General features: G+C 45.5%; 1 protein-coding gene across 39 annotated transcripts in view; it reads right to left on the reverse strand.

Moving 5' to 3' along the window:
• The window catches only part of SIPA1L1 (signal induced proliferation associated 1 like 1), a 388,928-nt gene that overhangs the window by 43,499 nt on the left and 326,724 nt on the right, over positions 1-18,705 (reverse strand). For 36 of the 39 annotated variants that reach the window (XM_084892089.1, XM_084892086.1, XM_084892109.1 and 33 more), the window contains one exon: positions 3,433-3,582. The exons of the other annotated variants lie outside the window; for them this stretch is intronic. In XM_084892089.1, coding sequence (XP_084748215.1) covers positions 3,433-3,582 — 150 coding nt within the window. The remainder of the gene's footprint in view (positions 1-3,432; positions 3,583-18,705) is intronic. 39 annotated transcript variants of the gene reach the window in all.

Raw genomic sequence — 18,705 nt, forward strand, 5'->3', positions numbered from 1 at the left:
ACCAGGAGCCAGTCCATTGCTCTCCAGAGCAGGCTCGAGGCTTTGAAATAGCTCCCTCATAATGGGCTGGAAACTTCTCTGTAACTTTCATTTATTGGTCTCTGTCACCCTCACAGACAAGTGTAACCCTTCACCATGAGTGCCTCCTCGCCTCCACACTTCTCACCTTCAGGTTGTACATCCCTCGTTATATGTTTCTCCCACCCTGTCCCCAAATTCCTCATTTACCGGTCCCGGCCCTGTCAACATTCCTCAAAGTGTGTGCCCCAGAAACAAGTCCCCAAGGATGGCAGAGCAGACCCAATGTCTTCTCCAGAGAGTTGATTTATGACGGCCTCTCATTTCCATCTTAAACGTGTGCAGGTGCCTTTTGTCCGCCCACTCGAGTGGAGCAGGCAGGATTAACCAGCCTATTAAATGTCACTCTCAGCAGATTTGGATGGTCTCAGTATCCTCACCCAAGGGAGTGGGCAGACACCTGACACACATGCAGACACCAGGTCCCGAATCCGGGACAGGAGAGGACAACAAAGGAGCAGGCTACATTTACGGACAATGACTGCACACTGACCTACTGTCATGATCGCATGCTTTTAAGCTTTTTAAAGTTTATTATTAACGAGTTGGAGCTGACTACGTACACTCCCTGTGATCCTTTTCCTCTCGGTCGGGCAACTTTGGGATTATACATGTGAATCATACAGGGAACCAATGTTTGCATCACCGATACAGGCAAACACTGCTTGGGATCCAGCAGAAACACTGAATCATAGGGTTCAGACTGAGTAACCCCAAGAAGTAACTCTGTGGCATGTGGATTATTTTTGAGCTAACGGCAAATGAGATCCTTTGGGCTCAAGATAAACTTCGACTCCATTAACTACCTAGAACAGTGGTCGGCAAACTGGGGCTCACGAGCTGCAGTATGCCACTTTGTTGACTAATGAGTTTGCCGACCACTGGGATAGTGGCTTAATCACAAGGAACAACAGCCTGTAATTATTAGAATCCAGAGTCTAGGTCAGTGGTCGGCAAACTCATTAGTCAACAGAGTGGCAAACCGTGGCTCGAAAGCCATAGTTTGCCGACCACTGATCTAGAAGAACTTAAATTAGGGGCTTTGCCCACAGGAGATTACCACTGACATCCTTTTCTTACCAATCTACAGGGCAGGGCAAACTAACTGAACATCTGCTCTTATTGTCCTGTGATGGCTTCTTCCTTCTGAAGCTCCAGGCTGCCTGTCATTATCCTTAGTTCTCATGTATGTGGGGTTCCCATATGTATGTATGTAACTGAATTTTGTTATTTTCTCATGTTGATCTGTCTCATGTAGATTTAATATTTAAGCCAGTGAAAAAACCCTGAAGGTTAGAAAAAAGTTTCTTCTTCCCCTATAGTATCATCCTCATCTTGCAAAGTATCCACATTAAAAAGGACATCAATCAGCCCTAGCCAATTTTGCTCAGTAGTTAGAGCATTGGCCTGTGGACTAAGGGTCTCAGGTTCAATATTAGTCAAGGGCACATGCCCAGGTTTTTGGCTCGATCTCCAGTAGGGGGCATGCAGGAGGCAGCCAATCAATGATCTTCATCATTGATGTCTCTCCCCCCCGACCCCGTTTCCTTCCTCTCTGAAATAAAAATTTGTTAAAAAAAAAAAGGACATCATACAGTACAGTAAATAGTCATGGGATAAGCTCACAAACAATAGGCAAAACCCTCAATATCACTGATGGTAGGTAGTAATAAACATCAAGTTGCATAACTACCACTTCCTTGGAAAAAAACAACACAAAAAACACAAACTGTGCAGCCCGGGACATTAAAATCATGGTTCTAACTAATATTCACCAAAACGTAAATGTTTCAGCCCACATTTTTAGTATATATTAGAAGTATATCATAGAAGAAAATAATGCTTTTTTGTTACTGTTGCTAGCTCATTTATATTTTATAGGAGGCTGGTGCATGAAATTTGTGCACCGGTAGGGTCCCTAGGTCTGACCAGCTGGGGCCTTCCTTCCCCAGCTACCAGCTGCTAGCTACTGGCCAGGGCCTTCCTTTACTCTGCATTGTTCCCTGGTGGTTTGTGCACATCACAGCGAGTGATGGTCTCCCAGCCAAAGTGGGGACACTTTGCATATTAGCCTTTATGTATATTGATAGATTGCTGCACCGACACTAAAGTTGCAGTGAATTCTTATTTTTGAAGTCAAACCAGATCATTTAAAATCTACTAATTAAAACAAGAAATAATTAGTTGGGCTTCTGGTGTGGTATATAATACTTAACTCATAAAATCTTTTGCAAAACTCATGAATAAGAGCTAAAATTTTTTCTAGTTGTCACTGAAGGAATTAAAATAAGACATGCACATTTTAGAGATATTACCAAGGGAATCTAGGGGAGACACTGAGGCCACGGGCAGGAGCATATTTTATAGTGGTTTTATTACCTAATTTCTGCTAACATAAAGATTTTGCAACAACAAAGAAATGAAACTTAATAGCTGTAAAAACCAACAAAACACTATAGGATAAAAATACCCACTATGAAGGTATTCTTAATAATAAGCATGATTACTTTGTAACATGGTAAAATCTCAAGAAAATAAACAAATCCTGTGCGCATTTGTTAAAATGGGGAAAACTCATAATAGAAACATCAGTTTTTATCAGTTCCTTATGTTTGATCTTGAAACGGTCCCGGGTTCTTTGTCAGGTTCTCACGGGGAGGACACCCTGGCGGAAGCCATTGCTGCGCCCTTCCTGTTCCTCTGGGCAAAGCCTAAAGCCTCGGTGCACCATGTAATGCTCTGCTGCTCATCCTTCCAGGCTCCAGACATCCCCATCACTTTTCCCTTTTCAGTGGCCTCTGAAATCATGCATTTAGCTTTTCACTTTGTAAGTCTTTTCAGAAGCAAATAGTTACTTTTGGGTATTTAGTATTAAAAAAAATAAAACAACACCATGAAAAACAAATACCAGCGCACAGCCTGAAATCACAGAAGTCTTTAAAAATGTGAAAAATATAATTTTAAGCTTTGGGTCTGATGATCCCCTACTGTAACAGCAAAACAGACTCCAACCAGTTCAAGCAGTGTAGTGTACTGTGGAGTTCACGTTGGAGGACATATTAAGAAATGACAAAACTGTACTATGAAAATTGGCAACATAGATCATGGAGAAGCTGGTGTAATCTGATTTCTCTGCCACTGAATCCTTAGAGATCAGAGAATGATATACAGCCTAAGAGGTGGTTTGAACCAGCCAGGAAAACATTTTTCCATCTGAAATTATTAACCGTATTTCCCCTTTTTTTCTTTTGTAAATCGATCAAGGCTGGCTGAATGGAAATCATTTTACACCTCTGAATGACGGATGAAAAACAGCGATGCCAGCTGGGACCGTGTATGACGGGGTACACCTACCCTTCAGGCATGGATTTCTGCCTGTAGGTGCCCCCGCCAGAGCCAGTCTCGCTGGAGGAAGACAGGTTGCTGGGGGAGTTACGGCACTGCTGGGATCTCGCTAAAGCCATGGACGAGACCGTCACGTAGATGTCCGAACCAGGAGACAGCCTGCACGTACAAACCAAAAATAGAAGTCAGCAATTCAAAGGGAAGAGTCCCAGGGCGGGCATGATGGATAACTTCATATAAATGCGACAGAGGCAGCGGCTTCATGGAGATGGTGAAATGGAGCCAGCTGGAAGCCTACACAAGACCCGTCCCCATGCAACCACTCCCTCAGGGAGCCCCTGGAAAACTGCCTTGAAGGGGGCGGGGAAAAACAACAGGGGAAAAACACGTATGTTTCCAAAAGCGGCCAGAATTCAATAGGCTGAGCTGCGCAGGCGGCTTCCTAGTATGGCAGCGCAGAACATAATTGAACCCCAGTGACATTAACACAGTAATTAATTCCACTTTCACACTGGTTCCCCCAGAATACATGCCAGGGGGAGACTGGTACATTCTTTGTTTTCTAATTTTATTACTCTGAGTCTGAAATGAATATTCAGATTCTGCTACTTAGCATTTATGAATTTGGTTGATAGTAGCAACACCATATAAAAATCTCCATGACACAAAGTGCCTAGAACTGCAGTTGTTGAAATTTAACTGGAATTAATGAATTTCACCTAATGCATCTATTTCAAAAGCTGTGGGGCTTTCACTCTGCTGAATGGCTCTGGTGACAGAAACTCGAGCTTTGCAGTCAGGACAGATACTTTTCTCCAGTAGCTCTAGTAGGAACGTGGTAAGCACCGGGATATCGATGTGATGCTGATGAGGTGCCCAGGTGAGAACTAAACCTTAATCGCACAAGTGGAAGCTGGCACACATCATTCGACTCCTGTGGCAGGGCAGGTCTCTTCCAGTTTATCACTGAGGAAGTGGAATCGAAACCATTCATTCAATAAGCCCGGCCTCTTGATTCTAAGTCGGCCACACTCTGTACTAAGCTACTGCTGCCCTCTAAGAAGGCTGGGCTTTCTCGTCCTAATAGGACAGTTGGCCACGGGTCTGCACAGTCAGACAACTTTTAATCGAAGTGCAGAGGCCCTGGGACAGAACCTGGATCATTGAGGCATGGCAGGTTCCCACGGTGAACCCATAAACTTTCCACAGCAGGGCAGACTGGGGTTTCAGGTACAGGAAGCTGACAGGAGGGATAACAGAATCACCCTGAGAAGCTTTTCTGATGGAAAAAGAATAAGGCTAAAATGTATGACTTCCAAATCCACGTAGGCCCGAAGGGCAGAGCTGACGTGAGAGCTAGGTCTCTGTACAAGCCCGCTAACCCCAGCTGTCTCCTGGATATCCCTCTGGGGCACCCTCACCAGCAATTCCAACCAAACCCCCTAAAAACTAACTGATTTTTCCATTCCCGCCCCTCAAACCCCAAACCTGCCCCTCCTATATCTGCTATTCCAAGCTAATGTTTTTACATTCCTTCCCCACTTTTCTCATCTTCCATAGTCAATTGGTCTAATTAAGCTCAACTGTTACAGAGAACAGACCTTGCACCGTCTGCCAGGCCCTGGACCGTCTCGCCATGTAAGTATATCCTCATATCCATCCGAGTCTCCCTGCTCTTTACCTGCCTCCATGCATCCTCCATCCTGGTCACATGCCGCACGCTTCAGTCCTCAGACTCACCCACCAAAGTCAAACCTTTACTTAGCTTGTCCTCTCTGCTGGGAACATCCTTCCTCACAGAGAATCCTTTCTATCCAAGGCCCAATTCCAGCATCACAGGCCTGAATTCATGGATTAACGAGAACCTCAACCCCACAGCAACCTGCTCTTTGCACCTCTGTCACACTCCCTGTGGAGTGGTGACTTTTATATGTGTCTATCTCCCCAACTAGATTCTGCCCGTACAGGGCAGGTATGTATCTGTATATCTCTGGTTGCTTAACACACGTTTGAAGGAGAATTCCCACCCACAGTGTAGGAAATGAAGCGGTGGTTCAGGAAGAGGGCCCGCAGTTAATACATCAGGTGTCCCAAGCCAGGGGTACTCAACCATGGTGTGTTTATATCAGATGAAAAACAGCTGGTCTCTAATCATAACGTGACAAGATTTGGGGAATAATTTGCTAAAAACACTTATAACACATTCAAGGTGATACCACGCTTTCTTAAATGTGAGAAAAGGGGGATGACAGAATTATGCCCAGGCACCCCTGGACATATATCATCGAGCCGACATACAATGACCAGAGAACTTACTGGTGATGCCTCCTCTACAGTGTGAAATGGCAAGTAAGAGACCTGGGATGCTGGGTCCTTGGGCTATTCAATGGGAAGCTAGAAAAAGAGGCAGAGTTCCTAAGATCCTCAAGTTCATGTCACTAATTTGGTCCCTGCTACAGATTCAGAGAAATACCGGCGGACCGCATGGCTGCCATCCTCACTAGGAGGCCAGGGTTGAGGGAGGGGTATGTGTGGGCAGGGATGTGGGTTAGACCAGTGGGTTCTGGGAACACTAGCTCATCCCTACTTTGGGTAATGTGTTTTGATAAAAAAATCAAGACATTTATCTGGGCATGGATGTCCCTTCATTCTTTTTCCATTAAGACCTCTCCCAAAGATCTCACTACTATTTATTCTGGAATAATTGGAAGGGGAATGGAGTCTGGGAGGAATGGGAGGAGCAGAGCACAAAGAAGAAAGCTATGAAAGGATTAAGGAACAGCATAAACCCAAATGTTACAAGAGACCACACTGCTTTCTGCCTTAAGAGTTTGGCCTTTACATGCACCTAATAGAGAGAAACTTCAAATACAGTTTCCTTTTGTAGCTGCTTTGATTTTCTTGCTGTAGAGGAGGAGGTGTTATAGGAAGATGGGGTGGGGAGGGGGAGAGGAGAAGGCAGTAGAAATGTTAACATGTTTAGGGCCTGTTGATTTCACTCTCTTCTGGGTAAGTAATGCCAATGAATTATATTTATGGTGAACATGAAAATGTTTATGCTTCTATGAGGAAGTGACAACATGATTCCATAGAGAAAGTCCAAAAGTAACCTTTATATTTGTATTTAGGGCTTGCTTTTCTTATCCTGCTCTCCAAAATGCACGTTAAGCTGAAATATCTAACGCTCCTTCTCAACCTCAGCCCTTTATTTGGCAAGGGTATCAGAAAATTTTACTTGGTTACTGGAGTGATCCCAAGTGAAAAAATAGCATTTCCAGAAGGCCGGCACTCACTCCCATCCATTTCTGCATTTCTAGAACTCAATGATGGCTTTGTTTCCTGCCTGTTTGCGCGCGCTCTCTCTCTCTCTCTCTCTCTCTCTCTCTCACTCACACACACACACACACACACAGCACACACACAGCAATGGATGGAATGGCACTCAAAAGGTTTTAAGACTCTGGATATATGTATGCTGGGGGGCAAAAAATCAGAACTATCCTCTCTTCTGATGCTTTACTGTTATTTCAAACTCTGAATGTGATACCATCACAGAAATATTGTCTGAGAGCAGACCTGGTGCGGGGAGTGGAAGGGCCGCCTGCTGCACTGGCCGTTCTCTGCCAGAGAGCCTGCGGCTATCACGCATGGAAGTCAGGCTGCTTGCTGTCCTGCCACTTTGAAAACTGCACCCAAACTGGCTCCCACGGGAGTGCATGCTGACCTCCTGAATCTGTCCTCCCACCACCCCATTTCAAGGATTGCTGAGACCAGTGAGGGGTTAGCACAAGATCACACATCCTTCCCTCCCTTTCGAGATAAACCCAGACCTTTGTGCTTTCTCTTAGTCTTAATGAGCCTGAGAAATTCTAGATGTCTGTGCCCAAAGAGGTCAAGAGGACTAAGATGAACACATCTCTCAGCGGTTGTGAGATCTTTTATTTCCGTGGAATATAAGAAACAATCTTTTTAAAGGCAGCTCTGGTCACTGCAGGAAATTTCAAAACCTCTCAGCATTAATTTCAGTAATTTTCTTCCTTACATTTTTTAAATTTACAAATTTAGCCAAGAAATAACTAAATGGCCGGGACCGGTTTGGCTCAGTGGATAGAGCGTCGGCCTGCGGACTGAAGGGTCCCGGGTTCAATTCCGGTCAAGGGCATATACCTTGGTTGCGGGCACATCCACAGTGGGGGGTGTGCAGGAGGCAGCTGGTCAATGTTTCTCTCATCGACGTTTCTAACTCTCTGTCCCTCTCAATTCCTCTCTGTGTAAAATCAATAAAATATATTTTAAAAAAAATAACTAAATGTTTTAAAAGTAACTGGTGTTAAACTTTGTCTTAAATGCTTTCTATTAATTCCCTCTGCAGAAATAAAATGCCAGGGCGTTGTGACTGTACGAAGAACACAGTGACTGAAAGTCATGCTCATCAGCCCACAGACAACACGTCCACAGTCTGCAGGACACACAGCAGCTTTCCTTTACAGGCAATGCATTCTGTTGCAATGAAAGCAACGAGTTGAAGGGATGTATATTTAAGAAGGGATGGATACGGTCTAAGATCAGTATCAGTCCCTTATTTTTTACAGAAGTGTTCTCACACTAGGATAAAAAAGGGAAGAGAACTGCTAACATCTAGATTTCTAATAAAATACCCCTGTCCTCCACCACACCCTTCCCCTGGATCAATTCATAGGACTACATGCATGGTGTTAACATTAATAGACTCTTGTGAGACTGAACTCCTCAGATTGTGACTGATTATCATTTACCACTTTATGGATAAGGAATTCTCAGTATCTGTGTAGTTGATGCTGACATTGTTTTCCCTGAGTCGCATACAGTACAGGTTTAATGGTGCCTCAATTTCCCGCTCTTTACTCCAAAGTGAGAGCACTGCGTCCGAAGAGGCAGACCCTCTGTAATTCGAGTGCAAACAGGAGATGGTGGTAAAAACAACCAAGAGGGTTTCAAGTGGCAGCAATGACTGACAAATTAGATGCCCGAGTCTATAATTAAGCACAGCACTTTACACAACTCGGCAATTAAAACGCAACTCACCCAAGGAACAGTATCTGGGTGAGTAAGGTCAAGTCTGGACCAAGGAAAAGCCTGTTTTCAACCAGGGATACTCCCAGAATTTTGTAAAAAAAAAAAAAGAAAGAAAGAAAAGATTTTCTGAAATGATTTAAGGTGCTATAATGAGAGGAGATTTAAAGAAGTTGTGTTCAGATTTGGACAAATCATCCCTTGGTCTTTTCCTTGTTTCCTACTGTGAGTGCCGAGAAGCAGAGCTACCCCTGGCTCACTGACCACATGGTTCATATTGGTTCTTCGGACTGGACCATGGAAATCCTGTTCTGATGAGCCTCCGGTGATAAGAGCCGTTTACAGCTAGGAATAACTCATGTACCGTTAGGAAAGCTTGGCAACTCGTCACATTGAGATAAATGGGTCATCGCTTCAAGCTTGGCGCACTCTCTGGGTGCCTCTTGAGAACAATCAATTTGATAACTGAGGGCAGAGAGGGTAAGAATGGACTGCAGGCAGGACCAGCTGCATGATTTGTGGGGCTCAGGCGGGATTGAAAATGTGGTTCCCCGTTCAGATACCATTACAAATGTCATGGCAGTGACAGCGAAGCACTGAGCACCCAGCATGGACCCTTCTGAGCATGGGGGCCTGTGCGACTGCTGGCGGACTACGGAGCAGCGAAGGGCCCCTCAGCACGCCAGCGCACAGGCGCCCGTTCCCCAAGCACTTCTGCCTGTGGCGGCAGATTTCATTCACGCGGCATGGTGGCAAGGCTACAGGGCTCTCCGGCCCAATGGCCTCGATGCTAATCTCAGCCCCACCACTAACCAGCTATGACTTTGCACAAATTGTCTCATCTCTCACTCCCTGGGCTCCTTATCTGTAAAAGAGGTAAAGAGCAATCAAATTGATGGGCTGTTGGATAGATTAACTCAGAAAACTCGCACAAACAACTCTGAACAGAGCCGGGCCCAGAGCATGAGTCCAATAAGAGCTACGCATAGTTTTTAAGGAAGACACAAGTGAAATGAAACTGTCTGGAGGGCAAAAGTAGGGAGTGTGGAGGCTCAGGCAGGTTAAAGTCAAACCTTGTTGGGAAAACCAGGGGGAAAAGCCTGATGAAGAAATGCACGTGAGATGGGACTTGTAGAGAACTAAAGGATGTTCATCACCATTGGGAGCCAGGATGCAGAAATGTGAGGTCACCATGATGGCAGGTTAGGCCTGAGCACTAGACACGGGTGGGAGAATGGCGGGGGCCATGCTGTGAGGACGACTGGGTTGTGCAGGCTGCACTCTCGTATGCTAAGATGAGGAAGCAAAAACTTCACGTGTGAGGCAGCAGGGGGAACCGGAGGTTCTGCAGCCAGGCAGTGGCGTAGTTCTCTTTGGTTAGTCCTACCCTCCACCAATATTCACACGTATTTCACAAAAAGAAGTAGATACCCAAATCTTTAGTGAAAAGCTAAGTGGATTTTTATTTTTATTTTCTGACATACTAGGATTTTAAAGACTGGAAAACACGAAGCAAGATAAATTCACTCCCTATCCCATCAAACAGACAAAAACAAGGGAAGCAGAAGCCAAAACACAGCACGCACGCTGGTCTCAGTCAGAGGGGCTGCCCACGTGCATCTGCCTCGCATGGTCTCCATGCTCCACTCCTCCTATGATGGCCCTACGCTAGGAGAAGAGACGAGCATCATGCTTTCCTATCAGTACTAACGCTCTTGGTTTTCAGAAATTGTGAGTGCTATACAATCAAGTCCCATTTGCAAACTAGCCCATTCAATTACTTAACAGGCACACAGCACTGACCAAGATTCAGGGCTGCACTATGCCTCATTGTCATTTTAAAAAAATGATAACGAGAAACCAAAAGAGAAAAAGAAAAGTGATAGATTGGGAGACTACAGGCTGTTTAATTCAGCTGGATTCTGGTTCTCTCCGGGGTGGAGACTGGTGGGAGATAGTGAACTTCCACCTACACTGCAAGCAGGGCCACCCGCACAGGAGGCGACCCCCTTGGCCATGTCCCCTTGTTCGTCTGTGCCTGCAGTTCCTAAAGACGGTGGTCCAGGGCGAGGGCCCAAGGCTATCTGTGTGTGTCTCTAGGCCTCTTGGTGCAGCCACCAGCCTAGAGCCCCGAGGTCAGCATGCACACGCCCCACCCACAGACACACATGCTCGGGAGAGATGCACTCAGCTCTGCTGACCAGCCCTGGGACACTCTGCCCTCTCATTTCCTTTACTGCTCCTGCAGGTAAAGAGGAAGTTAAACGCACTTTCCTCCTCAAGCACTTCCAGGGGTCTTCAAACTACGGCCCGCGGGCCACATGCAGCCCCCAGGGGAGTCTGATCCTGCCCGCCAGGTTTTTTGGGCAGTGAGCGCAGCCAAGGTGTTACAGTAGGGATTAGTAGTTCATATAGTCCGGCCCTCCAGCTCTCTGAGGGACCGTGATCTGGCCCCCACTTTAAAAAGTTTGAGGACCCCTGCGACAGACAGATGGCAGGCAAATCCCAAACTGCCACGCTGTCACCTCACTGCAGGATTCTCAGGGGTAGAAGGAAGCAGGCCTTTGTCAGACCCTTCAGTGTCGAGAGCTCTGAACAAGAGGCTTATGGGAAAATTTCACACTGATGACTGTGAGGGTGGGTTTGGGAACTAATTTGTCTTAATTACCACTAATTTCTACACGCTTAAAAATGTGTTGTACGATCAACAAATCTGAAAGAATAATGTCAGTGGTTTCAAATTCCAAATGTAAAGCAGAATCCAGTTTTAGAGAGTAATTTAAATTCCCAACACTTTCACTCCCTCTTCCATGTGCAGGAGTTACCGCAGGACACGTTAGCTCTAGCTTCTGAGAAGGCCTTCCCTGGTGTGCGAGTGTGTGTTGGGGTAAGAAGAGGCTTGAGGAAGCCCTACGGCCACTGAGGGCGTCTGTAGACCCCCCTATGAGATGTGAGCAGGCCAGGCCGCCCTGGATGGGGCTGAGGCAGAGCACTCCCTTGAGCTGGGCAGGAGGGCATGACCCCACTGCTGGGCGCAGAGTAGTAGAAGCTACTATGACCACATGCTGCCTCGTTGCTCTTCTCGGAATATATAAAACGGTTTTTTACAAGATCATCTCTCAGGCCTACCCTAACTCGCCCCGATGGTTTCTGCAGGATTCCCTACGATCTCTGCATCTGCACCGCTCATCATTGCTGTTTTCAGTGCGGCAGGCCTCCCAAATTCATCTTCTCTGGGTCAGCAAGTTAACCAGGCCTCTGCCACTGACGACAACCAACCTGCTTTGGAAACACGCCCCCCCCCGCCCCCCCCCCCCCCCCCCCCCCCCCGGCACAGCCTCGATGAGGCTGCAGACGCCTCATCAGCACGGCTGCTGGCTCCAGGACTCCATCTGAACACACTCTTTGACTTCCGAGGAGCTGCGTTTGGAAAAGCATCTATAAAATGACAATGGTGATACGGGGCATCTCCCCTTCTCGAAGCCCCTAGTGTCATGCCTGCAGAGAGCTGATTGGACACAGAGTGACTACATTACTTTAGTCTTCACAGGGACTCTGATTCTTGGGGACACTGAAGTGCAGAGGCATAAGGAACTTCACTGTCCCATCATTCCCAGGGGATGGGACTGGAACGTAGGGGACCGAGGCCTCTGGACTGCGGGGCTTGCTGGCGGAATCACATAAAACATGGTGCTCTGCAGGGAGGAAGCCCAGTGGGACACGCTCCCAGGCTGAGCGCACCGCACAGCAGCTACTTTCGAGGCCTGAGAAAGACAGGCAATTCAAGAGCCTGAGCAGGGGCCAAACCGATCCCTTTGGTCTCCTTCCCTGGGCCACTCTGGAGCTTGGAAAAGAAAGGGGACTGGCAGGCGTGCCAAGCTTAAGCCACTGTGCCTGCTTCCTAAATCGTTTTTTCTTTTTCTTAACATATATATTTTTATTGCTTTTAGAGAGGAAGAGAGAGGAAGACAAGAGAGAGAGAGAGAGAGAGAGAGAGAGAGAGAGAGAGAGAGAGAAAGAGAGAAACATCAATGATGATAGAGAATCATTGATCAGCTGCCTCCTGCAAACCCACAACTCAGGCATGTGCCCTGACTGGGAATCAAACTGTGACTTCCGGGTTCATATGTTGACACTCAACCACTGAGCCATGCCAGTAGTCGGGCTGCCCTAAATCTTCAATAGGAAACATCTTTGTACCAGAATCTAAAGATGTGAGCCTGCCAATCATCTGAACTTGAACTGCAATGTGAATGCTGGAGTAGCCAGCTCCTTTGAAGAGTTGGGGGAAACAAGAGCCTTAAGAGCCCGGTGAGCTTAAGTCAAGCGTGGCCCTCTGCTTCTCTACCTAAACTTGGTGGACAAATAACAACCCCGCCCCCTCCTAATTCAATTGCAATCAAATTAAAACCTTTTACAGGAAATTTAATCAGGAACAACTCAAATTTCACCCAGTCAATTTCAAACAGCATTACCCACAATATACTTTTAAAATAGTAGGATTGTAAACTTAGCCAAAAAATTAGAGTTCTACTTAAATGTAGCTTTATCTGACTACAGAGTGTTTCACTTTTATCTATCATTTAATTTTTATAATAAACTGATCTACCCATGTGTCCATTGATAGATGAATGGATAACCAAAATGTGCTACATATACACAATGGAATATTAGAGTATTACTCAGCCTGAAAAAGGGAAGGCTATGGTCTGAATGTAACCCCAACTCCACACCCCCACCCCCAATTCATATGTTAAAGCCCGAACCCCATTAGGCATGAGGAGGAGGGGACCTTTGGGAGGTAATTGGCTTAATTAGGTCTTGAGGGTGGAGCCTCTACGATGGGAATACTCCCCTTACAAGAAGAGGAAGAACCAGAGTCTGCTCTCTGCCCTGTGAGGACACAGCAAAAGGGTGGCTGCCTACAGCCCAGGAGGAGCTTCTGCATCAAGAACCACATCTGCCAGCACCTTGATCTTGGATTTCCTGCCTCGGCACTGGAACTGTGAGAAATAAACCTGTTGTTTAAGCCCTTCCCCCAACCTTGCTATGGTGTTTAATTATAGTAGCCCCAGCAAACACAGGAAGGAAATTCTGACACACGCTACAACATGAATGAACCTTGAAAGACCTGATGTTAAAGTGAAATAAACCAGTCACAAAAGGACAACTATTATATGAAGCTACCTTATGCGAGGTGCCTACAGTAGTCAAAGTCATAGACAGAAAATAGAATGGTGGCTGTTAGGACTAATAGATACAGAATTTCAGTCTGGGAAGATGAAACCGTTCTGGAGATGGATGATGGCAATGGTTGTACAACAATGTGAGTGTACATACACCACAGAACTGTACACCTAAAAATGGTCAAAATGGTAAAATTTATGTTATGCATATTTTACAATAGATAAAAAATAATACAATGATTTATTGTCTCCTGAATTGATTTACTTCTGTTCCCACTTCTTTAAGTTCTTTTGCATACTGGGTTAATTACTAAATAAATCTTTAAAAAAAAAAATGCATTGAGAGCCTGTTAAAACATCTGAACCTGAGGCTGGCTCTTGGGATACGACCATGAGTAAGACAGACTGCCTGAAGGTGGAACATGGACAGAGAAGATTATAGTGAAGAACACATTCTCTGAAGAAAGATGACTTTCAGTGATATGAACAATCTCAAAAGGGGCAATTAAGCAGAGGTGGGAGGAGTGTTTTGGAGAAATTAAAGGAGCCTTCTCAGAGTGAAGCATTGCTGAGAGAGGGCATGGAGGACAGAGTGAACAGAAAGCAGGTGTAAGAGCATGAAGGAGAGAGAAAACATAGCAATAGTCATGGACATGCTTGGGGTTAGACACGGATCTCACAGGAGAAGATGGTATGAAAAGGCATGGCTCCAGGAGGACTTCCATTTCTATTAGACAGTTCCATGCACATGCAGCATGGAGGGATGAGAGATGTTCTTGACAGAAGAATCTCCCTGAGAAATGAGAGTCCCCAAAGCAATGACAAGGAGGAAGGTTAAAAATGAGGAGCTCAATATCTAAGGACTTGATAACTAAGTGGTGTAGAGATGGGGAGGAGAGGGGTAAAGGGGGGAGAGCAATTATGAATCCTAGTCCTGCTCTGGATACTCAGGTAGAAGGCAAAGTCCTTCAGCAAGGTGGCTGCCATGAGAGAAGTACAGGTGGTGGAAGGGCAGGAGAGAAACTGAAGGCAGTTTGGACTTGGACTTGTAGGAGACACAGTGACATTCAAGTGAAGGTGGTTCAGTAGGTAGTCAGGCATCTATAATAATAAAAGCGTAATATGCTAATTAGACCGGATGACCTTCCAGATGAAGCCAGGGCTGCGAGGGCTGAGCCCCTTGCATGAATTTTATGCACCAGGCCTCTAGTATGAATATAAAAAGTAAAGAGATCAAGGCAAAAACATATACTACTAAGGAACTGCCCAAATACAGATGTTGGCTGAAGTCACTGAAATAAACTATTGCAAGATATTGCACTACATGGGATTTTAAAAAAATGAGGAAAAAACCTGTAGGGCACATACAATTTTGGGGTGATGAGATAGGTTTAAAGAAGAAAAAAAAAGTGAAGTCTGGAAGACAAGCAAAAGCAGTTGGCAGGAGGGTCCCCCAGCTTTACTAACATGGGCGTCAGAGGGCTGAGGCCTGCACAATGCCAGGGAAGCCAAGTTCCATGGTTTAAGGATCCACCAATCAAGTAAAACTATGATCCAAGGGGATGGCATTTGGAAAGTACAAGTCCTGAAACTTCTAACCTTAGCTAATCCTATATAATAAAAGCCTAATATGAAAATTGGTCCCTTGGGCAGTCATTTGACCTGGAGTAAAACCGCTCCCTATGACGTGCGCTGACCATCAGGGGGCGATTACCTGAAGCGGGGGTGACAGGGATGGAGGTGCAGTGAGAATGCAGGGTGTCCACCAAGCTCTCTCTCTCCCCTTACTACCCTCTCCCAGGATGCCAGGGCTCGTGTGCCGAGGCAGTCCCTCTGCTCAGGTGCCCACGAGGAGCATCCACTGCACCCATGTGGCCTCTTTTTGGGTGAACTGGCCACAGCCGCCGGGGCTGCAGGGACTGGTTGGGCTCCCTGTGAATCACACAGGAACCAGTCTGCAAGGCTGGCCAGGAGAGAGCGCACTGCCCGCCCAGCTTCCATGGAGCGCCACTGGGCAGCTGGGAGGCCCATACTGTGTCCGGCTGTGCTCACCTCATCTCCTTGTGGGGACTCGGGCGCTGTGACTCAGGCAGAGGGGGCATGCGTGGGCACCCGGGAGCCCAGGTGCTGCCCAGGGCCCAGAGGTCAGCTGGGACCTGCCCTTCCAAACCAGACACTTGTGCTTTGCTCGCCAGCCAGGCCTAGGGACCACACCCATGCACGGATTTCGTGGGCGAATTTCACGCACGAATTTCGTACACCAGGTCCCTAGTCTAAATAAAGGAAGAGGAAGGATTTCACAGGTGCTTGCTTTGTCTCAAAGTAGAAAATGATAGTAAAAATTAGCACAGACCCTGTATGAAATAAATTTAGAAAGCATTTTCCTAAAAATACAGATTGGATGAGCACACGACTGATCAGCTCTCTGAGAGGAGAACTCTAAGTCTGTTTCAACAATGTTCACAGGCATACTCTTCTGGCCCTGCAGGCTGCTAGTGTCTGCTGAGGAGGGGTGGATGGGCTGCCAATGCAGCCTTCTGTAACACTATGTAAACGAAGAAGTACTCCCCCCACACACACACTTAGAGCTAAATGAAGTGGGGAAAGGGGACAGTAGGGCATGCTGGTATAACTCAAAAGCAGCACTAGTTCAGTAAGGTCCAACACCAAATATTTATATAAAGGCTGGTAATACTTCATCTAAAAACAGAGAAAGGAACATTTTTTTATATGCTAAGATGCCCGTTGCCTATACAAAACCCCTGAAACAGCTGGACTTTTTATTTTTACAAATATATTTTTATAGATTTCAGAGAGGAAGGAGAGGGAGAGAGAAATAGCAACATCAATGATGAGAGAGAATCATCGATCAGCTGTCTCCTGCACTCTCCACACTGGGGATTGAGCCCGAAACCCAGGCATGTGCCCTGACTGGGAATTGAACTGTGACTTCTGGTTCATAGGTTGATGCTCAATCACTGTCCCATGCCAGCTGGGCTGAACTTTTCAGAGCACATTAACACAGATCACGGTTTTATCCTGCATATTATGTATGAACAGCACAGGTGGATATGCTTCAGCCAGCTATTTTTATTTCAGTCTTTCCTTTACACTCTAGATAAATTTGAGGCCAAAAGAACGATTGCATTGCAGTGGCTATTTCTGTTGAACAAAAACTAATTCTGTTGATAAATACTATCTCCACAAATACTAGAAAATTCCATAGTCAAAAGGCCACCTGGAGAGCGTAAAGCTCATATATTTAAATCAGAGAGAATTTAACTTTATTCTATTTTTTGGCAAACAAGTGTTCTACCCCTATTGCATCTCTTAATGTATACAGAGAACACAATTCAATGAAACAATTGTTGGGAACTCCAAACACCAACACGTTTTGCAATGCCATACAAATTCTGACCTTGGTATTTATTTTTTGTTATTGCTCTTAATCCTTACCCGAGGATATTTTTCCATTGATTTTTAGGGAGAGTAAATGTGAGAGGACAGACAGAGAGAAACATCGACGTGAGGGAAACTCATCAATTGGTTGCCTCCTGCACAAGACCCGACCAGGGCCCAGTCTGGGGAGGAGCTTGCAATCAAGGTACGTGCCCTTGATCAGAATCCAACCTGGCACCCTTTGGTCTGCAGGCTGACACTCTATCCATGAGTCAAACCGGCTAAGGCTAACCTTGGTATTAAAGGAAAATGATAACGTGTTCCACAAATACTGTTTTAAAAAATTGTCCCTAATGAAGTCTAGAGTATTGTATCCAATTCAAGAAAAACTATGGTTCTACAGGAAGTAAATGAAGATTTTCATATAAAAGCAGCCATGCTGGACCCAGTCGTGGTGAATGAAGCAGGTTTGTCAGAGTAGTAGGTAGACTGGAGATGGCTGCTAACTTACGCTCACACAGTTGGTTTTTCTACAGTTGGACACAACGTGCCTAACCTGGGAGAGAAAAATTAGTGCACGGAAGGCAACACTTTGGTCCTGACACTAGGCTCACACTGTTTTCATAAGGCAAGATTCAGTTTATGGCAGAACCTGTCATTCGTTCTATTTGTGATTCACCTAAATGGTCCACACTCTAGAGACTGCCCAGGTACAAATGGAAAGGGTGCCCAGAGCAGAGCTGGGATGAAGGCAGAGTCGAGTGAGGAAGCACCCAACCAGTCCCTTCCATCTCTTAGCAATGTGTTCTGTTCTTAGGAAGCCTACATAAGAAATGCTTAAAAATGTCAGCTATATTGTAGTATAGTGTATGGAAGAAATTATTATTACGAGGTAAACTTTATGAATCTGTCGATCTGCAAAGTATTCCTGAGGAATGTCACAAGTCTATTCTATGCTGGGGATATTCCTGAAATAGCAACAAAAGAGTTCCTCAACTATTACCTTCTGTTTGTGACTTGAAGTTAAAACTTAAAAAAAGAGAGAAATATTGTATTAATAAAAATTAGGAATGATGGGATAGGAAATCAAACTCTTTAATTTTTGCAAAAGGATATCCATCTAAATGTCACATACTTCACAATGAAGATGAGCCAAAAAACCTGGATATCTTGAAAATGTAGGGCTGGGATTTTCCAAGTGACCCACATCCTCCATCATAAGACCTTTAATCTGAGTCGAGTGTATTAATAATACCTGAAACTAAGGAGCCTGAGAGGGAACGGAATGGAGGTTAAATTTCCCCCCAAACCACTGGCAGCCTCACGTCTTCCACTTCACCTATACAGCTTAGAGTCTCAGCCTTCCATGGTGAGCACCCTGAGATTGTTTTTCCTCTGGGTGGAGTGAAGATGAAAGTCAGACACAAGTGCAGGAATAAATAACCTCCAGAACCCAAAGGGCTCCCTCTGGAAGCAATGGAAGTGAGGCATCGCCTAGCACTAAAAGCTGCTCTATCACAGGACAATCATTAGCTACAAAAAATATTTCCACTTTTGGAAGCCGGTATGTTCAGCAACCATCTTTAGTGTCTGTGGCAGAAATGAAACTCAACGTGGAATTGAAGTATGTTCTGCTATTGTATTA

This window comes from Pipistrellus hanaki (assembly GCF_964339955.1).
Source record: "Pipistrellus hanaki genome assembly, chromosome: 1".
Taxonomy (NCBI): domain Eukaryota; kingdom Metazoa; phylum Chordata; class Mammalia; order Chiroptera; family Vespertilionidae; genus Pipistrellus; species Pipistrellus hanaki.